The sequence below is a fragment of the Phocoena sinus genome, chromosome 3 (genome assembly GCF_008692025.1).
Source record: "Phocoena sinus isolate mPhoSin1 chromosome 3, mPhoSin1.pri, whole genome shotgun sequence".
Classification (NCBI taxonomy): domain Eukaryota; kingdom Metazoa; phylum Chordata; class Mammalia; order Artiodactyla; family Phocoenidae; genus Phocoena; species Phocoena sinus.
Window position 1 is genome coordinate 16,919,110 of NC_045765.1, and position 25,891 is coordinate 16,945,000.

Sequence of the window (25,891 nt, forward strand, 5' to 3'; positions counted from 1 at the left end):
CTTATGCCCCAGGATGTCTAGTCCTGTGACCCCTCACTTGGGTCTTGGGTGTCCAAAGGGAGAGGGACCTGGGAAACCCCTCAGGGTCCCAAGGTTCATTCCATAAAGATGTAGATGTGTCTGCGCTGTGCATATGTGTGTGCATGTACATGTGTGTGCACACGTGTGTGCATAGGTACACCTCTGTGTGTACATGTGTGTGTGAGAGACAGAGAGTTTGTGAGTGTATAACTACCCACCAGAGGTCATCTTTGTCCTGGAGTCTCTCTCCTTTGCCAACGAGGGCAGGTGGGGCCAACGTGAGGCGGGCAGCCAGACAGGAAAAACTGGGGAGAAGAGGTCTGGCACCTCCCTATAAATATAGTCTTCAGGAACAGGGCCAGGGTTGCTGGGCCTTCTGATCTTTCTGAGAAACTGAAAATTGAGATTTTAATGTGAAACCTCCTGACTTTTAAGTGTACTCTCACAGTTTTTGAAGACATTGTGTAAATCAAATAACACATGCGGGGAGGGGGTTAGGTTATGGGGATACAGCCTGTAAGCTAACAGATGAGCCTGGCTTTGGTCCAATGCCCCTGATTTTATAAATGGGGAAACTGAGGTTGGGCCAGAGCAGGGACCAACAAGCCAGGGCCATGCTGAGCCCCTCGGCTCCCTCACTCCCTCTGGGCCACCATAGCCCTTGAGGAGCACCCACACGTTCCAGGAACTGAAGACACCAAGAGAGGGGGACTTGGGCCCTGGCGCCTGCTGTCTCTGTCACCAAGGGCTCAAACTGAATTTTCTGAGGTAGCCCAAGGTGGGTTCTCTTCTCTGCATGTGAAGACTTTGTGTCCTTCCCAGTCCAAGGTCCCAGGACAAGCACAAGCCCTGTTTTGTCCTACTGGTGACTTTGCCAAGAATGTAAGTAGCTTCTGGGACACAGCCCAGAACAGAGGAGCTCAGTCATTTGACCAGAGTCCTTTCTTTCTTTCTTTCCTTCTTTCTTTTTCTTTCTTTCTTTCTTTCTTTCTTTCTTTCTTTCTTTCTTTCTTTCTTTCTTTCTTTCTTTCCTTCCTTCGTTCCTTCCTTCCTTCCTTCTTTCTCTTTCCTTCCTTCCTTCCTTCCTTCTTTCTTCCTTCGTTCGTTCGTTCCTTCCTTCCTTCCTTTCTTTTCTTTCTTTCTTTCTTTCTGTGTGGCTGCATCAGGTCTTAGTTATGACATGCAGGATCTCCATTGTGGCACGTGGGGTCTTTCATTGCGGCACTCTGGCTTCTCTCTAGTTGTGTCGTGTGGGGTCCAGAGTACGAAGGCTCAGTTGTTGTGGCGTGTGGGCTCTCTAGTTGTGGTGTGTGGGCTCCAGAACGCATGGGCTCAGTAGTTGCAGCATGTGGGCTCTCTAGTTGTGGGGTGCAGGCTCAGTAGTTGCAATGTGCAGGTTTAGTTGCCCTGTGGCATGTGGGATCATAGTTCCCTGACCAGAGATCGAACCTGCGTCCCCTGCATTGGAGGGCGGATTCTTACCCACTGGACCACCAGGGAAGTCCCTGACCAGAGTCCTCTAGCACCTACAACTGATCTTTGCTCCCCAAGCTGCAGGGACCCTGAGAAGGGACGATCACTCTGGGGAAGCAGAACTTCAGGCCCCTGGGACTCAGCACCAAGATGCAATGAGCACAGGGTCTGTCCCCTCAGCCCCATGCGGCCTGGCCAGTGGGGTGGGGCAGGCCCAGCACCTGGTGGGCAGGGGGCCCATCTCCAGGGGTCTGGGGGCTGATCCCAACCAAACCCCCCCCCGCCCGCCCAGACTCTGTCTGGAGGCCTGGGATGGAGCCTCCCCAGCCACACGCCCTTCCCACTAATGCTCTGCAGATGGGCTTCCCCAGCGGCCTCCAAGAAAAACACAACGACAGCAGATCTCTCCTCACAGAAACGGAACCGCTGGAAAGGTCTCTCGCAATGTTCCCGAAAGGAAAATAAAAATTCCTCTGAAGTGCATTTCAACTCCGTGGCATCACCCGCCACATCAAGAGCTCGGTCCCAGCCACACAGGGTCACCGTGGGCTTGGGTTCCCTGGTACTGAAGCCATCCTGTGACCCTCTCACCCCTGCTGCTGCCAGGGGCCTGCTTGGCTCATACACAGCTTTTGAAAATTTTGAATTAGCTGCCAACATTTGAAAATGAAAAGGTTTTACATAAAATCACAATTTCCGGCTACTCCTGAGAAAACTGGAATCCCTCCTGTGACTGACCCCACATTGGCCTGCACCCCAGCGATGCTGGCATCGGAGACCCCTGCAGAAATATGCCCCTCACTGCCCTCCACAGATAGCTGACCCCAGGCTCTGCGCAAGGTGGCAAGGAGATGAGCTCTTGTCCTTGGGGGTTCTGGCCCATCCGGGGTCCGTGTTGCTGCCCACCCAGCCCACCCCTCCTGAGTCTGGGCACTGGGCACACTATGCCTGCACCCCAGCCTGTGGCTGCCCACAACTGTGGCTCTGGGTTGGGTGGGTGGGGTCGAGCAAGCCGTCACTCCCCTTGTCCCCAACCTGAGCCTCCTTGAGCTCCTGGACCCAAATAATCTGTACTGAACTTCAGTCAACTTGACCCCTTGAATCCCACTTCCCACAGGCCACTAGGGGCTCGCACCTGGGGGCTCTGGGGATCCCAGGGCAGCCCTTGGTCCCTTACTCTGTTGGACAACAGCAGACTGGTCTGGTGCCCCAGCTCTTTGTTTCCCTGACTCCATCACCTGCCAAGCCTACTTGTCCCCCTATGCCTGTCCAGCCCTGGCCCTGGCCCATGAACCACCAAAGCACTGAGAATAAAGAGGGTGATACTGGCCCCTGTGGCATGCCCCCCCCCAAAGTCCCTGCAGTTGGCCAAAGAAAAGCTCCAGGCCCAAGGCAGCATTTCTCCTCAGCCAGGAATCTGCAGATGGCATTTTTACTCGTCCCAAACATGAGTTCAGAGAGATCTGGATAGAAGCCTTAAAATAAAAAGAAGCCCAGAAACACAAAGACCTTCCCAGGCCTGGACCTCAGCAAAGATGATTCTGGCGAGCATCACCAACCTGGATCTGCAGGGTCAGAGTTGGGCAGAGGTAGAGATGGGAGGGGCCTGGCTGGGAGCCGTGGTTCTGGCTCCTCCCTGATCCTGGGAGGACCCTGCGAGCCTGGATCGGAATGTGGTTCTGCCCAGTGGGCAGCAACCCCCTCTGACCACCATGGGGAATACCTAACAGGACCCACAAGACCCTTGCTGCTCTATCGCTCCATGTTGCATCTGGCCATCCCTCTCCACTCCCAGGGCCACCCAGCCCAGGCCACAGTCTCTCTCCGGGTTCATGGCGGCAGCCTCCTCCTGGCTTCATGCCTCTTCTCCTCTCACCCTCCTCCAAAGTAACCGGGCCACGCTGCTTCTCTACTTAGAGTAGAGGACCACCCCTCCGCACCAAGACAGCCCACCTCGGACCCCTCTGCCCTCACCAGTCCCTCCTGCTGGACCCCCAAACAGGCTAAGTCCACTCCCCTCAGGATACTGCTGCCTCCCCGCCCTGGCCCTGGCCCATGAACCAGCCCCTGCTGCCCCCCCGCCCGCCTCCTAGTGAACTGCAATCCACACTTCAGATCTCAACTCCAGCGTCCAGTTACTGTGTGGTCACTTTGTGGCATCTCCCACTGTTTCTAACTGTGCAGGCATTTGCAGACCTACCAGTTCACCATGAGCTGTATGACTCTGGGCTTGGGGATGCTGTGTCTGTCTGGTTCCCAGGGTTCCAGTGCCTGGCCCAGTGCCAGGCCCTGTGTGGGCCTTAAGTAAATATCAGTTGAATGAATTGAACAAATGAGTACATGGGATATGGTTTCCACCGGGAATATGTGGAAAGACAACAGCACGGTCTTTGAATGGTAACCAGAGTGCACTGGGTGAAGCGAGGCTGACCTCCCCCTGGCCCCCAGGCACTGTTGCCCGGCTCATCTCCCCAGTGCAGCAGTGAAGGTGCACAACCACCTGACATCCCAGGGGGGGCCTGAGGCCCCAGCAACGTCCCACCTGCAAAACCCAAGAATCCGAAGCCAGGAGTGTAAGAGCTATTGGAACAATAAAAGTGGGCTTCAGTGGCAAGCCCTCAAGTGCCTGCCAGGGACAACAGCTCCCTCAGGAATGACAAACGTGTGGCCAGGCTTTCCAGGCAGCCAAGTTCCTTCTTTCTTTTCATGGATATTTAAGCAGCAACTATGTGCCAGGCAACCCACCCAATGCTGGGAATTTTTCAGCAAGCAAAAGATTCTCCCCACAGCTGATGTGCTAAATGACCTGAGACACTTCCTCACTCACCCTCTCTAGGCCTCAGTTCCTGCAGCCAGTAGGCAGAGCCTCAGGGCTCGGAAAGCCCCAGGTGTCCCAAAGATGACCAGCCTTCAGGTGGGGCCCAGGCTTTGGGGGTGGACAGGAGGTGCTGCACAGGGGGCCAGGCAGTCCTGGCTCCCAGCCTTCTCCTCCCTGCCCACACAGGAGTGGACAGCCTGGCTTCAACTGTGGCTCTACAACTCATGAGCTGTGACAGTCAGCGCCTCAGTTTCCTCATCTATAAAGTAAGCACCATGATGGCACCAACCAAGCCCATGGAGTCGTTACAAGAATCCATGAGAGGGCTTCCCCGGTGGCGCAGTGGTTGACAGTCCGCCTGCCGATGCAGGGGACACGGGTTCATGCCCCAGTCCGGGAAGATCCCACATGCCGCGGAGCGGCTGGGCCCGTGAGCCATGGCCACTGAACCTGCATGTCCGGAGCCTGTGCTCCTCAACGGGAGAGGCCACAACAATGAGAGGCCCGTGTACTGCAAACACACACACACACACACACACACACACACACACACACACACAAAGAATCCATGAGATGATGTGCCTGAAGCGCTCTGGGGACACCTGCAGAGGTGAGCTCCACCAATGCTGTGTTCTCCTCTGCTTTGTATTCTCATTATTGTTCACACAGCAGTGCTCCTGGGCCCAGTTCTCTGTCTGCTCCCAGGGCTGCCATACAGATTAAATGACACACAGATGCAGAGCGCCTGTCCTCACACAGGCCCTCAATAAAGGTACATGTCCCCAAACGACTGACCGGCTCTAATGGGGGAAAAGACTCACCCACAGACTGGGCTATGGAAACACTGGCTTTTGTGCAACAAAAACTAACAACTGAAAAGGAAAAGGGAAATACAGCCTGGGGAAAAGGCTTGTATCAAACATGACAGAAAGTCAATATCTAAAGCAGATAAAGGGCTTATTCCGATATAAAAGACCCCAGGAGATGAACAGGCAAAGGACTTAAACAGGCATAGGAGACACACAAAGTAATCAAACGCGGGGAGATCATTTGTCCTTGCCGACCATAAAAGCAGCACAAATTAAAGCAAAAAGCAGCACTGCTTCACTGCTGGATCAGCAAAGTATCAGCTGGCAAAGCCCCTGTGCTGGTAAGGACTTGGTGTCTCTGGGAGCCGCAGTGGGAAACCAGTCTGTCTCTGCCCCAGAACTGTGAGTCTGTCGCGCTTGGATCCCTTAATTATTTCGGTCACACAGCAAGTACTCCCTGTTTACAGCCAGGGCTCGAGGGTGTCCGGGCTGGCTCAGGCCGTACCCTGCAGGGTCAGCCACAGATACGTATTCACAGGAGCAGAACTGAGGCCCCCTGGCCAGGAGGTCCCCAAATTCAAATTCCAAGGGAGGTTGCACAAAGGGCAGGGTCATTACTACCATCCAGGCTGTGTGAGCAGCTGGTCAGCACTGCCCCCAGCCCACTGGGTGGACAGCAGACCTCTGCCTGGAGAGCCTGAGAAGTAGGCACACAGCCCATCATGCCCACTCTCACAAGCTGCCATCCACCCCAGCAGGTCCGGGCCCCCTCGCCAAAGTGGCAGGCTGGGAAGGAGGACCTGGGCTACCATAGAGGCCAGGACACATGCACGTCCAAGGGACCCTAGACTTTACACTATGCCCAGCTACCCCGTCCCACAGAGCAGGGCCTCTGACTCCCGGGGCAAGAGCGGCTGGGAGCACACCCCAGAGCCTGCCCACCTGTATGGGGTCAAGTCTGGGATCCCTGTCCCCTTCCGCAAGAGTCTGGAAGCCAAATGGGCTTGGCCCATGGCCAGCACTACCTCTCCTGGGAAATCCCTTCCTCTGAGCCAGGGCAGCAAGGAACAGCAGGAGGGTCACAGCTCTGAAGTCTGAGGATTGGGCCCCAATTCTGGCTTCTGCACTTGGCCGGGCCACCTGACCTGCCTCTCCTCCCCCAGCATCCGCACCTCAGGCTGTGTCACAACCATCCACCATCCTCCCAGTACCAGTAGCCCAGGCCTTTCAAAAGCCAGGAGCCGTCCTCGATCCTTCCCTCACACCCACGTCCTGTGAGCCCTACCTCCAAAAGCATCCTGAAATCATCTACTTGGCCATCTGTCATCGGCCACCAGGACCACCCAGGGCCCGCCCCCCAAGGACCTTCCTGCAGCCACTCTCCCCACTGAGAGTCCTCCAAAGGCTTCCCACTGTGAGGAGAATAAGAACTCACCTCCTTCATGACTGGACACAATCCAGCCCTCCCCACCGCTCCGGGCCCAGCCCTTCTTCTCTCCCCATTAATCCCTCAGCGCCAGGCATGTGGCCCTCTTTCTGCCCCTCGGCCACACTGGGGTGACTCCTGCCTCAGAGAGTGCCAAGTGTTTACGTCCCCTCTGTCTGGATCAGTCTCGCAGGCTGGGCCCTCCCACCAGCCAGGTGCATCTTGTCTCTGACCCAGAAAACCTCCCCCCGACTCAGTCTACCCTTTCCTGGCTTTTGCTTTGTTCATGGCTTTACCCCTCTCTGCAGCAGTGGGCAGGGTGCCTGCCCTTGAGCCTGAGTGCCCCATCAAGGAGTACTACTGTTATTCTTATTGTTCCCCCCACGACTGGGAACATCACTAGGCACCTGGTCCCTTCCAGTCCAGGTCAGCCCCACCCTCCTCCCTATGCAAGCCCAGCTCCCAGGCCACCTCCTCCACCAGGTCCTGGCCCTGGACTCCCCTGAATCCTGTGCCATCCTACAAGCTATCACCTGAGCCCTGACCTCATACTAAGTGTGCACCTTCATCTTGCCTGGACACCCCTCAAAAGGTACCCCAGCTGGACTCTGCCACCAGGCTCTCCCGTGAGCTCCAGTCATACTCCCTGAGGCCTTGCTCCAGGTCAAGGTGAAGCCCACACCCCAAGACTGAGCCCAGGCCAGTGGAGCCAGGTCAAGAGCTCTGGGAGAAACATCCCAACTCAAGAATCCAGCCCAGGTTCCAAACGTGTGCGCATGAGTATGTGTGGGTGAAAGAGAGGGCCAGACTGAGGGAGAGAAGAATAAAGCCTGAGCGGGGGAGGGAGAGAGAGCCAGACACCAACATTTCCATCTAATTGCATGACCTTTTCCCAGCTCAGAGTTCCTTCAGGGCCAAGTGCACCAGCGCTGCTTGGTATTAATCTGAAAGAGAAATAGGTCAAGGAAAGTTGGAAATTTTTATAGAAAACGCTTCAGGCTTGGAGCTGGCTGAAGTGTTTGCCAACCCGCAGATAATTCTTAGAGGAAACAGGCCTTGGTCAGAGGTCTCCGACTGGTCCAAACTGGCAGAGTTTGGACCTCGGGCCCAAACCCAGCTTCTGAGCTATGCCCAGCCTCACTGCTTCTGGGGAAGGGCCTTCTCTCCCCTCCATATGTCCCTGGAGCTGTCTCTGCAGCCCGATCCCTCTTACGCTGGGACCCAGAGCCTCTCACCTGTCATCAGGGCCCACCGCTTCTCTGAGAGGCCTCTGTCCAGGGACCCATTGTGGGACACCTGTCCCCCTGTCCCCCATCATGTAGATATAGCATGCAGAAAGCCCAGATCTCTTTCACAATTGCCCCATGGGGTGTGGAGGGAGCCTTGTCAGGGTCCCGATGGATGTTCGGGCCCAGCTGCTCCCACCCTGGCAGGACGGCCAACACGTGAAGCACAAATGCCACAGACATGTAAAGTTGCCACTGGAGACATCATGTCTCTCCCAGAAACATCCCGGTCTGCTGTGCTGGGGACCTGCAAAGAGCAGACCCGCAGAGCCCACAGCCGATGTGACAACCAGGCACACCACTCTTGCTAATTAAACTCCAGACGCACCCAGAGCAGAGCACAGCTTTGCTCCTGAGACGTTGTGTTATCTGGAAGCCCGGTGTGGTTACCACGTGCCGACAGAAAGCTCTTTGGGGGACATTCACTACACAATCCAAGGGGAAGTAAGAAAGCGTATCAGTGAATTTTGTCTAGGAGAGGAGCTGAGCTCGTGGGCTGTCTGTGCCAGCCAGGTCCAATATCGTCACAGACTGCATCTGGGCAGCAGGGAGGACGGGGGCACACCAGGCAAGTCTCCACTGCAGGATGAGGCGGGTCCAAGCCCTTGCCTGGTTGCAGGCATCACCTCTGCCTCCATAGCCCCTCGGAAGAGCCCCCAGGCCGCAGACCCCAGTCAGAAAGTCCCCCAGCTCAGCCAACAGCTCTAGAGTGGTCTCCTAAGTCTGACTCCAGACAGCATCAGGCCTCAGAGAATGTGCAGCCTCGGCTGTCCCAGCGCTGGCCCCTCGCCCACCTCCCTGGCATGTGGCCACATCACCACACTGGCATCTCCAGCAGCTGTGCAGGGGGCCGGCCGCAAGCAGTGGGAGCACCGAGGCCTCTGCCAAGGATGCACTCCGCTCTGAAACACGCCCCCCGGCAGTGGTCGGGCCAACTGCCTTGGGTTTCGCAATCGGTGCTTCTCTTTGGGTTTCCTCTCATCCCCACAGCTCAGGGGTGGAATGAGGAGGAGGAACTGAGAAGGCCCTGGGCATCTAGTATTGAGGTGCCCAGACTTTCAGCAGCAACTCAGTGAGCTGGCAATGGCCGGCTGGGCAGGGCACGGGTCAAGTCCAGTGAGAGAGCCCCTGGGTCACCACCTGAAAGTGCCAGGCCAGGCCGCAGGCTCCTGCAAATGGCTCAGGAAGTACCTGGGGTGGGGACACAGAGAGAGGTCCCAGCACTTGGACTCTGGCCAGATCTGGGAATCAGGGTGCAAAGCCTGCCGAAGGCCTCTCTTCCACTTCTGCCAGGACCTCAGCCTTCAACACTTTGATATCACGTAGGCTGAATCATGGCCCCCAGGATGTCACATCCTAATCCCCAGAACCTGTGAGTATAGCCTTATATGGCTAAAGAGACTGCAGATGCTTATTAACGATCTATATTTCCCTCTGTTAATGCATTTCCTATTTGCCTCTTAATATCTGTGGCTCAGTTGTTTTTTCAGATAATTTGTAATTCTTTATATTGATCTCTGGGAGCTCTTTATATAGTTAGGATATTAAACTTTTGTTATATCTGTTATAAGTAAAACAGAGACTCTGCTCAAGAGAGTGATGCAGGTAAGGATCTTGAGATGTGATGCAGGTAAGGATCTCGAAATAAGAAAATTCTGGATTATCCCGGTGAGCCAAATGTAATCACAAGTGTCTTTATAAAAGGGAAACAGGGAAAAAACTCAAAGGAAATCAGCAGCACTTCGTCTAGGGTTTCACTCCTGCCCTCGGCTGACACTTAAACCACTTCTCCAAGGGAAGTTACTTAAAAGAACAATCCACACAGAAATCCACCACCAAAGCTCGAGAACTATCAAAGTTAGAAGACTGAAGCGCTGCTGCTGATGGTGAACATCTGCCGGTCGCTGGGGCTCACGGGTAGGTGGCGGGTATGAAAGGGAAGCAGCCAAGGTCCAGCTGGAGGGTGAGACGCTGGCCACCCTCTGCGAGTCTACACGCTACCAACGCCGATGAAGACAGGCTTGGAGGCAGCAAGGCAGGCGCAGAACACCCCTGGGAGAGAGAAGTGGAGTGGACAGGGGAAAGCGGGGTGTCACGGAGGGCAGGTGCCAACGGGCGCACAGCAGGCAGCGGACGTACCCAGCACGAAGAGGGAGAGCTGTCCATCCGAGCCGTGTGGATGAAAGGCTCTTGGTGCTGCAGCCAGGAGTCAGTGCTGTGCCTCTGAGGTGGGAGAGCCAACTTCAGGACACTGGTCCACAAGAGACCTCCCAGTACCACATAATATCAAACGGTGAAAATCTCCTAGAGATCTCCATCTCAACACCAGCACCCAGCTTTACTCAACGACCAGCAAGCTACAGTGCTGGACACCCTATGCCAAACAACTAGCAAGACAGGAACACAACCCCACCCATTAGCAGAGAGGCTGCCTAAAATCATACTAAGTTCACAGATACCCCAAAACACACCACCAGACGTGGACCTGCCCACCAGAAAGACAAGATCCAGCCTCATTCACCAGAACACAGCCACTAGTCCCCTCCACCAGGAAGCCTACACAACCCACTGAACCAACTTTAGCCACTGGGGACAGACACCAAAAACAACGGGAACTACGAACCTGCAGCCTGCAAAAAGGAGACCCCAAACACAGTAAGATAAGCAAAATGAGAAGACAGAAAAACACACAGCAGATGAAGGAGCAAGATAAAAACCCACCAGACCTAACAAATGAAGAGGAAATAAGCAGTCCACCTGAAAAAGAATTCAGAATAATTATAGTAAAGATGATCCAAAATCTTGGAAATAGAATAGAGAAAATGCAAGACACATTTAACAGGGACCTAGAAGAACTAAAGATGAAACAAGCAATGATGAACAACACAATAAATGAAATTAAAAATACTCTAGAAGGGATCAATAGCAGAATAACTGAGGCAGAAGAACAGATAAGTGACTTGGAAGATAAAATAGTGGAAATAACTACTGCAGAGCAGAATAAAGAAAAAAGAATGAAAAGAACTGAGGACAGTCTCAGAGACCTCCAGGACAACATTAAATGCACCAACATTAAAATTATAGGGATTCCAGAAGAAGAAGGGAAAAAGAAAGGGACTGAGAAAATATTTGAAGAGATTATAGTTGAAAACTTCCCTAGTATGGGAAAGGAAATAGTTAATCAAGTCCAGGAAGCACAGAGAGTCCCATACAGGATAAATCCAAGGAGAAACATGCCAAGACACGTATTAATCAAACTGTCAAAAATTAAATACAAAGAAAACATGTTAAAAGCAGCAAGTGAGAATACATAGAGAATCCTAAGATGCTACCAGAAAACTACTAGAGCTAATTAATGAATTTGGTAAAGTAGCAGGATACAAAATTAATGCACAGAAATCTCTGGCATTCCTATACACTAATGATGAAAAATCTGAAAGTGAAATCAAGAAAACACTCCCATTTACCACTGCAACAAAAGAATAAAATATCTAGGAATAAACCTACCTAAGGAGACAAAAGACCTGTATGCAGAAAATTATAAGACACTGATGAAAGACATTAAAGATGATACAAATAGATGGAGAGATATACCATGTTCTTGGATTGGAAGAATCAACATTGTGAAAATGACTCTACTACCCAAAACAATCTACAGATTCAATGCAATCCCTATCAAACTACCACTGGCGTTTTTCAAAGAACTAGAACAAAAAATTTCACAATTTGTATGGAACCACAAAGGACTCCGAATAGCCAAAGCAATATTGAGAACGAAAAATGGAGCTGGAGGAATCAGGCTCCCTGATTTCAGACTATACTACAAAGCTACAGTATTCAAGACAGTATGGTACTGGCACAAAAACAGAAATATAGGTCAATGGAATAGGATAGAAAGCCCAGAGATAAACCCAAGCACATATGGTCACCTTATCTTTGATAAAGGAGGCAGGAATGTACAGTGGAGAAAGGACAGCCTCTCCAATAATTGGTGCTGGGAAAACTGGACAGGTACATGTAAAAGTATGAGATAAGATCATCCCCAACACCATACACAAAAATAAGCTCAAAATGGATTAAAGACCTAAATGTAAGGACAGAAACTATCAAACTCTTAGAGGAAAACATAGGCAGAACACTCTATGACATAAATCACAGCAAGATCCTTTTTGACCCACCTCCTAGAGAAATGGAAATAAAAACAAAAATAAACAAATGGGACCTAATGAAACTGCAAAGCTTTTGCACAGCAAAGGAAACCATAAACAAGACCAAAAGACAACCCTCAGAATGGGAGAAAATATTTGCAAATGAAGCAACTGACAAAGGATCAATCTCCAAAATTTATAAGCAGCTCATGCAGCTCAATAACAAAAAAAAAAAACAACCCAATCCAAAAATGGGAAGAACACCTAAATAGACATTTCTCCAAAGAAGATATACAGACTGCCAACAAACACATGAAAGAATGCTCAACATCATTAATCATTAGGGAAATGCAAATCAAAACTACAATGAGATATCATCTCACACCAGTCAGAATGGCCATCATCAAAAAATCTAGAAACAATAACTGCTGGAGAGGGTGTGGAGAAAAGGGAACACTCTTGCACTGCTGGTGGGAATGTGATTTGGTACAGCCACTATGGAGAACAGTATGGAGGTTCCTTAAAAAACTACAAATAGAACTATCATATGACGCAGCAATCTCACTACTGGGCATATACCCTGAGAAAACCATAATTCAAAAAGAGTCATGTACCAAAATGTTCATTGCAGTTCTATTTACAATAGCCCGGAGATGGAAACAACCTAAGTGTCCATCATCGGATGAATGGATAAAGAAGATGTGGCACATATATACAATGGAATATTACTCAGCCATAAAAAGAAACGAAATTGAGCTATTTGTAATGAGGTGGATGGACCTAGAGTCTGTGATACAGAGTGAAGTAAGTCAGAAAGAGAAAGACAAATATCGTATGCTAACACATATATACGCAATTTAAGAGAAAAAAATGTCATGAAGTATCTAGGGGTAAGACAGTAATAAAGACAGAGACCTACTAGAGAATGGACTTGAGGATATGGGGAGGGGGAAGGTAAGCTGTGACAAAATGAGAGAGTGGCATGGACAGATATACACTACCAAACATAAAATAGATAGCTAGCGGGAAGCAGCTGCATAGCACAAGGAGATCAGCTCGGTGCTTTGTGATCGCCTGGAGGGGTGGGATAGGGAGGGTGGGAAGGAGGGAGACACAAGATGGAAGAGATATGGGAATATATGTATATGTATAACTGATTCACTTTGTTATAAAGCAGAAACTAACACACCATTGTAAAGCAATTATACTCCAATAAAGATGTATAAAAATAAAAATTTTTTAAATAAAAAAAAGGGAAACGGAGAGAAACTTACTATAGATGAGAAGACACTGTGACCACAGAGCAGAGGTTAGAGTGATGCAGCCACAAGCCAAGAAATGCCGGCAGCCACCAGAAGCTGGGAGAGGCAAGGAACAGATTCCCCTCTCGAGCCTCCGGAGGGAACCAGCCCTGCTGACACCTTGATTTTAGCCCCTTAAGATCCATTTTGGACTTCTAACCTCCAGTACTATAAGAGAATAAATCTGTGTTTTTTAAGCCACTGAGTTTATGGTAACTTGTTGCAGTGGCAACAGGACACTATGACATAAACTGCTATAGCACAGAAAGCCTCCCCAATCTGGCTTCCAGCAAGTTAGTGACCCCTCCACATCGCCTACCCCATTACCACCCCCCACCGGGCCTCACCCTTGACTGGGCCCTCTCCCTTATGACTCATACCCACTGCATCACCAAGGTATGCCTGGCAACCTACTACCACCAAGTGGAGCCTTGCCCACTTCCCACCCATGGCCTGTCCTGACAGGGCTGCACTCTCCCTGCACCATCGCTCTGGCCTCCCTGCCTCCAGCCTGGACCACAGCATGCTGGCTGAAATACAGCACTATCTGTCAGGCCCCTTCCCTGCTGGGGCTGCCTGCAGGATACCACACAGCCTCTTTGAGCTCCCAGCATCAGCTCCAGCCCCCTGGCTCCTGCCCTGAGGGCCTACATGAGCTTCACTCCTGGTTCCTCAGCAGCCCAGAAAACTATGTAGCTCAAGGCAATGGGACGGGGCAGAGACACGCAGCAGGTCAGGAGGCGAGGAAGGGCTGCAGGCCGCCGGGTGGAGACTGTGTGGGCTGGCCACGCTTGGCCACGTGGAGAAGCCACGCAGCACTGGCACCCTGCCCTTCCCTCCTCACAGGCTTTCCTTGGCGGCAGCAGGGCAGAGCGCTCCCGAGGGCAGCATGTCTCCTCTGCCCGCCAGGGAGGACGCTGCAGCCTGACAGCAGCGGGCAAAGGCTTGGCACTGGCTGTTTCCGAGAAGGAGGCAGCCAAGGTCACAGACACTGAGCTGTCTGGCTTCTCTTCCTTCAGCCCAGGGCCAAGTGCAAGGCAGGGTGGGAGACACTGCAGCCCAGCAGCAGCTCGCGGGACGGGGTACCACCTGCCTAGCAGGAGCTCACAGCCCTTCCTTCGTCCCAAGGCTATGCCCAGGGACTTCAGTAGGCCTGTGGAGGAGGGTAAAGGACACGTCTACCTCTGCCTCTCATAAAGCACACGTTGCCAATGGGGGTCATGTTTTATTTGGCCCATGTGGTGCTTTTCAGAAATTTGAAGCAACGATTTAAAATCAGGAGGGTTCAAATAAAAATTCTGATGTCTGGATTCTCTTGACAGTAAGAGGATTGGCTGCCCCAGGCCCAGAGTCCCACCAGGTCTTGGTCAGGGGAGCTCAGGAGGGGCTGCCCCTGTGGACGAAGTCTGTCATCTGTGCTGTGCCCACGGTGAGGCCAGGGCCAAATGCCATGTGCCACTGCACTCACGCTGCCGTTTCCATTTTAGCAGAGACATTCTCTCTGTGTCCGTGTTTATATCAAAAGCAGGAAAATTAACGCCAGGCCAAGGGTGGGTGTAATTCTTTTTCTTACCCTCTGCCATTGTCCTCATTGGCATTGCCTGCCGGGCACTGCAGGTCTCTTGAGTTTGCAGCCCTTGTCTTGGGATGGCAGAACTTCTTGCAAATGTGCCTGACAGAGAGACCACATGCCCAGTATGTGACCCAGGGGTCTTTCCCACACAGTGGGGACTTTCCCAGAGTCCCAAGTTCAGCCCTCCTTGGTGTGACCAGCAAGGCCACATCTCCGCGCACTAGGTCTTAGGGTCAGACCAACCATAGCACACCAGGCCTCACAGTCTGGCTGAGATGGCACTAGGGTCCAGCAGAGGCAGAAGAGGGGCAAGGAGTCTGCCTGGGCTGTGCCTGAGCACTGTCCCCTGAGAAGGAGTGACGGGTACCTGCAGTGTTTCTCCTCCATGGGTGTGTACCCCATTCATTGCATAGCCAGCCTTGAAAGGGAGGCTGATTTGCTTCCTGTATAAGCTGAATGGTGGCCCCCAAGCATACCAGATTCTAATCACTAGGACCTGTGAATGTTATCCTACATGGCAAAAAAGGACTTTGTAGATGTGATTAGATTATGGATCTTGAGAGGTGGAGATCATTCTGATTATCAGGGTGAATCCCAATGCCATTACCCGCATCCTTTATAAGAGGGAGGCAGAGGGAGATTGACATCACACAGAAGAGGAGGAGGTGATGTGACCACGAAGGCAGAGATTGGACTGGTGCAGCCACAAGCCAAGGAATGCCAGCAGCCACCAGAAGCTGGGAGAGGCAACGAACAGAATCGCCTTAGAGCCTCCAGAGGGAACCAGCCCGGCTGACACCTTGATTTCAGCCCAGTGACACTGACTGACTTCAGATTTCTGCCCTCCCAAACTATGAGAGAATGAAGTGCTATTGTTTTAAGCCGCCCAGTTGGTGGTAATGTGTCATAGCAGCCTGAGACTCAGAGGGGCGTGACATGCCAGGATCACCCAGTGCAAGCTGTGAGCAGGGCTGGGCTCCTTATCCTGTACCCACTGGCCCTGGCTCCCCCTCAACAACCCCAGACAGTGTTAACAGATGGCAGCCAGGGTGGTGCTCAGGCAGTGGCCTAGAACTGGGAGTGAGGCTCTCTCCATGCTTGTATACAAATGCAAACACACATGCATGCACACAAGTGCAAACGCCAGAGAGGCCAATGTTACACAGCACACCTCCCAACATATGGCCCTGGCCACAGGGCTGGCTCTGGGGAAGGCTGAGAAAGGGACTCAGGGTGCTGGGGAAAGGTCCAGTCCAGCAGAGGCCTGGAGATGCCTGAACCTCCTCTCCCCAGAAGGCCACACTGGCACCCTGGCCTTGGAGCCCTGCCCTTCTGGCCCAGCCAGGCTCCCAGGCCCAGCAGAGCCAAGCAGAGACACTTCTGCAACACCTGTGAGTCCAGTGAGGGAGAAAAAGTCATCCTGGTCTCCTTCAGTCCCTTGCCCACCCTGGTACCCTCCTCTAGGGCCTGAGGGTGAGATTGCTGTGGGCTAAGCTACCCAGTGCAACCTCTAACCGTGGCCTGAGTCCTGGAAGACACACTAAAAGCATCATTTTCCATCCTTTCCCTGGGCAGTCTGCAACCCAGTAGCTGAACTAAGATGATGGAGACCGTTAGTGACAATGATGCTCTGAGGGTCCGGGAGCCCCTGAGACCACCCCAGGAAGCCTGTTGGCTGCTCAGGGAAAACAGGGCAATGGCAGCGTGTCTCAATGCTCTGGAAGAGCTGTGTACAACACACGCTCCCACAAACACCCCATCCCACAGGCCCCCTCACCCATACCCTCACCACCCTCCACAGGCACCCCCACCCCAACTCGCACACCCACACCCAGCCAGATGCTAATCTCCCAGACCAGGAGGCCCAGGACAGGTGTTTCCCCTTCCGCTTCCTCCGAGGACCCATTATATCCATTGTCCATTGATAAATGGCTAGGGTATTTCAAACCTGCTTCCAGAAGTTGCCCTGCGGGGGCAGGAGGAAACTTCCAGTCAGTACCTCCTGCCTTCTTTGGCCAGAGCCACATTGACATATCAGGGTTCCCATCAGAATTCACCAGAAGAAACGGTCTCCTAGCCTTATACACACAGACTCACACACACATCCTGAGAGCCTTTGCATGGAGGTCCTGGTGTTCTGTGCCCAGTAGGCCATGTCCTCTTGCAGGAAAGAGCACGGAGCAAACATGCTCAGCCAAGGACACTCCTTTTACATATCTCCCAGCTGCCACCGTGGGCCCTGACAAGGCCTGGGCTGACGGAGAGCAAGACTGTCGGGGGTCACCACGGGCCCTCAGACCAGCTCCAGCATAAAATATGTCTGGACCGCCTCCAGTCAGTGAGTGGGCCTCAGCCCTGTGCCCAGTGGAAACAATCAAGCACATGCAGGGAGAAATGTGCTTTCTGTGGAAAAGTCACCCACATAGGGTCACGCTGACACTGGGCAGGGATGTCAAGGAAAGGGGGTCTGGCGCCAGACTCTGGGCCTGTGGCCGAGACCTACTGCCCTCGGCCCACAGCCTTCAGCCTACACACCCACAGCCCCAGGCTGAGGTCTAGAGCTCATCCCACCCCATTTCAGTGCAGCCTCAGCCCCAGACCCATGCAATTGGCCTTCCCTCTTCTAAGGTCAATGGTTTCTGGGCTTATTCTGAGTTTGAAATTCCTTTCCTGTGTTCTGAGTTCCAAGCTCTCACGAGAGACAGCCAGATGAGAAGGTTGGGGGAAGGATTCAAGAGAAGATGCCAAAAGACCAACAGAAGCCCAGGAAATAAGGCAAGGCCCGTCAGGCCATGAAGGAGGGCTGCCATGTTCAGGAGATAGGTACCACATTGAATTTGGGATTGGCACCCTGGCCCAGGGCACCTGGCAGCCTCACTGTGCAGGCTCCACCACACCCAGCCTAAGTGGGCCCCCAGGGAACCCCCTGAATCTTCCGATAGAGATCAAGCCCAAAGTGGCCAGGTCCTCAGCTCTGTGAGACACAGGCATTCCTAATCCCACAGGACAGATGAGAAGGCAGAGGCCAGAGGCCCAAACTTGCCCAAGGGCAGACAGCCAGCGAGGAGCAACACCAGGGCCCTGATCCCTGGTCTGGGGCACTTCCCTTGCTCCATTTCCACTCCTGCCCTCACCCAATGGGCTTATTATCCATTCCTCCCCATGCAGAGAAAGAAGCCCTAGGGTGGGAAAGAGGTAGGAGGGGCTGAAGCTGGGGAAGGCCAGATGGGCAGTGCCTGGGGTGCCCCCTCCACTGTTGGCAGGAGACCTATGATTCATCATCTGGGAAGAAGGGGCAGCGGGAAGTATTGATCGGCTCTAGAGAGCACTGGGATTCCTGATGGGACAATTCCTTTGCAAAAGTATCTGATACCATTCCTTGAAATTAGAATGGTGCCTTGCCAGGCCGCACCCAGTTGATCTGCCAGCTGGGAACTCAGAGAGACCTAAATTAAATGAGCCAAGGCTACTTGGGGCAATGGGGGTGTCTCGGCTAATCACAGCATAGCTGGGCTGGCCCAGTAGGGCCTCCGGGGCTCACTGTAAACATGCAGATGAGCCTGACTCAAGACCCAGGCCTCAATGCCCTGCCTGCTGCCACCTGCCCTGGCGATGGGCGAGTGTAGCCAGGAATCTAGAACCCAAAACTGAGGGCTAAGCCCACCCTGCAAGAGCCAAGCACAGAGCCTGGGCACTGCCAGGACCACAGCCAGACCCCAACCTGGCCTCACTGAAGCCTGGGACCTGAGATCCTGAGAATGCTGGGGAGGTTTGGGCTGAGGGTAGGTGTGTCCTCCTGGAGGGCTCTGAGAGGCTGCACCGCCTGCCCAGTAGCTCCTTCCACGCTCCTGGGCCCAGAGCGCACTTCGATTCTAAGCTGAAAAAGATAAAACCACATGAGTCTGTGCATAGGTTGCTGAGGCTGCTGGGAGCACCTCTGGGGTCTTTCTGGAGCACTTCCCTCCCCTCCTGGCATCTGAGCTGTCTCCCAGAGCGAGCAGGGTCCAATCGGGGCCAAAGAAGCACTCAGGGCCTTTCTCTGTGAGCAGCCAGGGAGGTGTGATCACCACTGCAGGGAAAGCACAGCACAGAGGCAGGGGAAAGAGGCTAGGGATGGGGGCGAGGGGGCAGCAGACGTCTTCTTCAGAGGCATAGGCTCAGAGTCACGGGCGCGAGACTCAGGCCAGGGTACAGGCCTGGTCTGGGTCTTGCCTCTTCCCTGACACTTGCCAGCCCTCAGACAGCCAAAGGTAAGACCCTCAGGCAGCCTTTACTGCCTGCTGTGGAGGCCTCAGACCTACAATCTTATGGCCCACATACACCCAAAGCAGAGGTCCCTGACCCAGCATCCCAGCATACCCACTGTGCTATGTGGTCAGCAAGGGCGGGTCTCAGCCTTGGCCTGGGACCAGAGCTACAGAAAGGGCGCCTGGGTTCCCCAGGGGGGACATTCAGGGTCCACCATGCAACCCTCCCACCTGCAGCAGCCTTACCTGTGTCCAGGGCCTGTGGCCCCCCCAGAGGAGGGGGTCTGGAGGTGGGCGGCCGGCGATACACCACATGCACACGGCCCTGCTCAGCCTCATTTGCCGCCAGACCCTTCTCCAGGGGCTCGATAAAGAACTCCTCCTCCTCCATACGGATCAGGCCAGCCTGCAGGGCAAAGATGAGACAGTTCAAATTCCCAGCACACAGTAGACCAAGGAAAAGAAGCAGTGAGGAGGGCCGCAGAGAGCAGAATCTCCAACCTAGCTGAGCAGGGTCCAGTGAACACTGCCCAGCACCCCAGCTAGGTGCAAGGCTTGAACCCCAGGCTGGGAAGGGCACAAACAGGTGGGCCTAGAGGCCCCATCATTCCAGAAGCTCCACTTCCAGCCACCAAGGCCAGAGCCATTTGGGGGTGATGAACCCTGTCTGAGGAAGGGGTTCTTGCCTGGGTTACCCCCCACCTTCACCCCCAGGAGCCCAAAGTCCAAGATAAAGGCCAAAACTGTCAGGACTGAATCTGCCACATATATGTTCAGTTGGACCCAAAGAGTGTTTTCAAATTTCTGAACCCAACACTCAAAATGATGAGATTTCATGTTTCAAAAATGGGATTCCATCTTTCCTTGGAAAATGCAGGCTCTGACCACAGTGCATGGCACACAGCAGTGGACACCACGGATGGAGCACGCACCACTGCAGCTGGCCACAGTCCCCACTGTCTATCCTTGTATCCACAACAGTCACCAGCCCAGACTCTACAGCAACTGAAGCCTCCCCCAAAACTGGCTATGGCTCTTTCATGCTGCAAAGCCCTCGATGAACCCTTGTCCCCATCAGGATTCAGGCTACTCTGTACTCTGGTATCCAAGGCTCTCAGCCTGCCACCGTCCTCTTTGCCCCCAGCTCACACCTAGCACCAGTCGTTGAAACAGTCCTGTCCGTCCAATACAGTGCACAGTGCCTGGCCTTCAGGCTCCTGAACCCACAAAGCCCTCAGCTTGGAAGGCCCTGCTCCTGCCCCCAGCCTTGGCCATCCGGTAAACTCTAATTCTCCCTTCAGTGCTTGGCTCAGACCCCCAAATGCCATGCCCCTACTGCAGGTACATGGCCCTGCCCTCCCCTTGAGGCCATCCTGCCATCACTGCCCCATCCAGCTCCCACACTTTTGACTTTTTGGTCCATTATCCATAAACCAATAATCTTACACTAGGAGTCCCCACTGTGTCAACCTGCAGATGTATTTCCTTTAGATCACACACTTATGACCCACTCAGGGTTTATGGGTTTTTTAAAACCACTTTTTTGAGGCATGACTGACATGTAAAAAGATGTACATAGTTAATATATACAACTCAGTGAGTTTGGGAATGAGTATACATTCATGAAACCATCACCACCATGAAGGCCATAAATATATCCATCACCTCTCACAGTATCCTCCCACCCTTTTTATTGTTATCATTTTTTTGTGGTAAGAACACTACATGTAATATCAACCATCCTAGCAAAATTTAAGTATACGATATTTTTGGATAGAATGTTGTTATAGGCACTGTGCTATATAAAAGATCAGAACTGACTTATCTTGCATAACTGAAATTCTGTGCTCTTTGACAATCACCTCCCATTTCTTCCTCCCTCCAGCCCCTGGCAATCACCATCTGACACTCTACTTCTATGAGTTTGACCATTCTAGATTCTACACGTAAGTAGATCTTGCAGTATTTGTCTTTCTGTGTCTAGTTTATTTCACTTAGCATAATATCCTCCAGTTTCAGCCATTTTGTCGCAAATGGCAGGATCTCCTTCTTTATAAAGGCTGAATAATATTCCATTGTACATATGTACCACATTTCTTTACCAATTTGTCATCCACAGATAGACATTTGGATTGTTTCCATGTCCATTGTGAATAATGCTGTAATAAACATGGGAGCACAGTATCCTGTTTTCATTTTCTTTGGGCACATTGCCAGAAGTGGGATGGTAGTTCTATTTTTAATTTTTTGAGGAACTTCCATATTGGTTTCCATAGTGACTAAACCAATTTTCATTCCCATCAACAGTGCACAAGGGTTTCCTTTCTCCACATCCTCACCAACACTTGTTATCTCTTGTCTTTTTGATAACTATTCTAACAGATGTGGCATGATATCTCATTGTGGTTTTAACTTGTGTTTCCCTGATGATTAGTAATATTGAGCACCTTTTTACATACTTATTACCCATTTGTATGTCTTCTTTGGAAGTCCTTTGCCCACTTTAAATTGATATATATATGGCCTTTGAGTTGTATGAGTTCCTTCTATATTTTGGATATTAATCCCTTATCCAATAAGAGGTTTGCAAATACTTTCTCTCATTCTCTAGGTTGCCTTTTCATCTTGTTGATAGTTCCTTTGCTATGCAGAAGTTTTATAGTGTGATGTAGTCCCACTTGTTGATTTTTGCTTTTATTGCTTATGCTTTGGTGTAATAGCCAAAAAATCATTGGCAAGACCAATGCCAAGGAGCTTTTCCCCTATGTATTCTTCTAAGAGTTTTATGGTCTCAGGTCTTAGGTTTAAGTCTTTAATCCATTTCCAAATTAATCCACTTAATTTTTGTGAGTGATGTAGGACAGGGGTCCAATTTCATTCTTTTGCATGTGAATATTCAGTTTTCCCAGCACCATTTATTGAAAAGACCATCTTTTCACACTAATTATTCTTGGCTCCCTTGTCAAATATAAGTTGACTGTATATGCATAGGATTATTTCTGGGGTCTTGATTCTGTTCCCTTGGTCTATGTGTCTGTTTTTATGTCAGGACCATACTGTTTTGATTACTATAGCTTTGTAATATAGTTTGAAATCAGGAAGTGTGATACCTCCAACTTTGTTCTGTCTCAAGATTGCTTTGGCTATTTGAGGTCTTTTGTGGTTCCATAAAAATTTTAGGATTTTTTTTTTCTATTGGAATTTGTAATTTTGATAGGGACTGCATTGAATATATAAATGGTTTGGGGCACTATGGATATTTTAACAATATTAACTCTTCTGATCCATGAACACAGTATATCTTTATTTGTGTCTTCTTCAATATCTTTAATCAGTATCTTATAGTTTTCGGTGCACAGATCTTTCACTTCTTTGGGTAAATTTATCCCTAAGTATTTTACTATATTAGGTGCTATTGTAAATGGAAATGTTTCCTTTATTTCTTTTTCAGATACTTCACTATTAGTGTATAGAAATGCAACTGATTTTTGTATGTTGATTCTGTATCCTAAAATTTTACTGAATTTGTTAATTAGTTCTAACAGTTTTTTTGATGGAGTCTTTAGAATTTTCTACATACAAATCATGTCATAGGGAAACAGGGATAATTTTACTACTTCTTTTCCTATTTGGATGCCTTTTATTTCTTTTCCTTGCTCTGGCAAGAAAGCAAGTTCCAGTACTATTTTGAATAGGAGTGGTGAGAATGGGCACCCTTGTCTTATTCATGATCTTAGAGAGAAAGCTTTCAACTATTCACCACTGAGTATGATATTAGCTATGGGCTGTCACATATGGTCTTTATTATGTTGAGGTATGTTCCTTCTATACTTAATTTGTTTAGAGTTTTTATCATGAAAGATGTTGAATTTCATCAATTGCTTTTTCTGCACCTATTGAAATGTTCATATAAATTTTATTTTTCATTCTATTATGGTGGTATATCACATCTATTTATTTGCATATGTTGAACCAAACTTGCATCCCAGGGATGAATCCCACTTGATCATGGTGTATAATCTTTTAAATGTACTGTTGAATTCGGTTTGCTAATATTTTGTCAAGAATTTTTTCATCTATATTCATCAGGGATATTCACCTGTAGTTTTCTTTTCTTATAGTGTCCTTATCTGGCTTTGGTATTAGGCTAATGCTGGCCTCATAAAAATGAGTTTAGGAGTGTTCCCTCCTCTTTAAATTTTTGGAAGAGTTTGAGAAGGGCTGACATTAATTCTTCAGTAAATGTTTGGTAGAATTTACCCATGACATCATGTAGTCTTGGGCTTTTCTTTGTTTGGAGATTTTTGATTACTGATTCAATCTCCTTATTCATTATTGGTCTGTTCAGATTATCTATTTCTTCATGATTCAGTCTTGGTAGGTTGTATGATTCTAGTAATTTCTCCATTTCTTCTAGGTTGGTCAACTTGTTGGTGTATACGTATTCATAGTAGTCTCATGATCCTTTATATTTCCGTAATATCAGTTGTAATGTCTCCTCTTTCATTTATTATGAGTCTTCTCTTTTTCTTGGTAAGTCTAGTTAAACGTTTGTCAATTTTTTTTTTCAAAAAAACCAAATCTTAGTTTTGTTTATATTTTTCACTGTTTTTCTATTTCACTTATTGCTACTTTGATCTTTGTTACCTCCTTCCTTCTGCTAACTTTGGGCTTAGTTTGTTCATCTTTTCCTAGTTCCTTGAGATATAAAGTTAGGCTGTTTATTTGAGAGCTTTCTTTTTTATTGTAGGCATTTATTGCTATAAACTTTCCTCTCAGAACTGCTTTTGCTGTGTCACATAAGTTTTGGTATGCTGTGTTTCCATTTTTGTTTGTTTCAAGATATTTTCTTTATTCCCTTTTGATTTCTTCTTTGACCCAGTGGTTGTTCAGGAGTGTATTAATTTTCCAGTTTTCCTCCTGTTACTGATTTCTAGTTTCATACCATTGTAGTCAGAAAAGTTACTTGGTATGATTTCAGTCTTTTAAATTTGTTAAGACTCATTTTTTGACCTAATAATATATGACCTATCCTGGAAATTGTTGCATGCAGGCTTGAGGAAAATGTGTATCCTGCGACTGTTGGGTGGAATGTTCTGTTAAGTATCTGTTAGGCCCATTTGGCCTACAGTATAGCTCAAGTCCGATGTTTTCTTATTGATTTTCTGTCTGGATGATCTATCCATTGCTGAAAGTGGGGCACTGAAGTCTCCTACTGTTATTGTATTGTTGTCTATTTCTCCTTTCAGATCTATTACTATTTGATTAATATATTTAGGTGTTTTGATGTTGGGTGCATGTATATTTACAATTGTTATATTCTCATGATGAATTACCACTTTATCATTATATAATGACCTACTTTGTTTCTCGTTACAGCTTTTTGACTTAGTCTGTTTTGTCTTATGTGAGTATAGCTTACCCCTGCTCTCTTTTGGTTTCCCTTTGCATGGAATATCTTTTTCCATCCTTTCACTTTGAGCTTATGTGTGCCCTTAAAGCTGAAGTGAATCTCTTTTTGGCAGCATATAGTTGGGTCTTGGGTTTTTTTGTTTTGTTTGTTTGTTTTAATCTATTTAGCCACTCTATATCTTTTGATTGGAGAATTTAACCCACTTACATTTAAAGTAATTATTGATAAGTAAGGACTTACCAAAGCCATCTTGCTAATTATTTTCGGACTTTTTTGTAATTCCTTTCTTCCTCTCTTGCTGTCTTCCTTTGTGAATTGATGACTTTCTGTAGTGGTGTACTTTGATTCCCTTCTCTGTATCTTGTGTGTATTTTTATCTTGTGTGTATAAAGGTTTTTGTTTTTTGGTTACTCTGAGGCTTACTTGAAACATCTTAGAGATATAACAGTTTATTTTAAGTTAATAACAATTTAATTTCAATTGCATGCAAAACACCTGAACTTTTATTCCTCACCTCCATATTTTATGTTTTTGCATTACAATTTACATCTTTTTATATTGTGTATCCATTAACAAATCATCGTAGCTATAGCTATTTGTAATACTTTGGTTCTTTAACCTGTATACTAGAGTTAAGTAGTTAACACACCACCATATTACAGAATTAGAGTATTCTGAAGTTGACTATATACCTACCTTTACCAGTGTGTTATATATATTCACGTGTTTTCATATTACTAATTAGTGTCATTTTGCTTCAGCTTAAAGAACTCCTTTCAGCATATCTCATAAGGTAGATCTAGTAGTAATGAGCTCTCTTTTTGTTTGTTTGGGAAAGTCTTTATCTTGCCTTCATTTCTGAAAGACACTTTGCCAAGTAAAGCATTCTTTGTTGGTAGTTTTTTCCTTTCAGCACTTTGAATATATCATTCTACTCTCTCCTGGCCTGCAAGGTTTCTGCTGAGAAATCCACTCATGGCCTTATTGGGATTCTCTTGTGTGACAGAAATTTTTTCTCTTGCTACTTTTAAAATGATCTCTTTGTCTTTGCTTTTAGATAGTTTATTATAATGTGTCTTGGAGAAGATCATTTTGGGGTGACCTAGTAGCTTCATGAACTTAGATGTCTAAATCTCTCTCCAAGGTTTGGGAAGTTCTCAGCTGTTTCTTTAAATAAACCCTCTGTCACTTTCTCCCCCTATTTTCCTTCTTGGGCTTCAATAATGCATAGATTGTTTCTCTTAATGAGCCCCATAGGTTTCCTCATTCCTTTTTATTCTTTTTCTTCTTGCTCCACTGATTAGATAATTTCAAATGATCTGTCTTCTAGTTCACTGATTTTCTCTTCTGCTTGGTCCAGCTGGTGTTAATGCTCT

General features: G+C 49.2%; 1 protein-coding gene across 1 annotated transcript in view; it reads right to left on the minus strand.

The window, feature by feature from the left end:
• The window catches only part of ADAMTS2 (ADAM metallopeptidase with thrombospondin type 1 motif 2), a 252,663-nt gene that overhangs the window by 150,046 nt on the left and 76,726 nt on the right, over window positions 1–25,891 (minus strand). Inside the window, exon 3 of the mRNA XM_032628799.1 lies at window positions 19,349–19,508. Coding sequence (XP_032484690.1) covers window positions 19,349–19,508 — 160 coding nt within the window. The remainder of the gene's footprint in view (window positions 1–19,348; window positions 19,509–25,891) is intronic.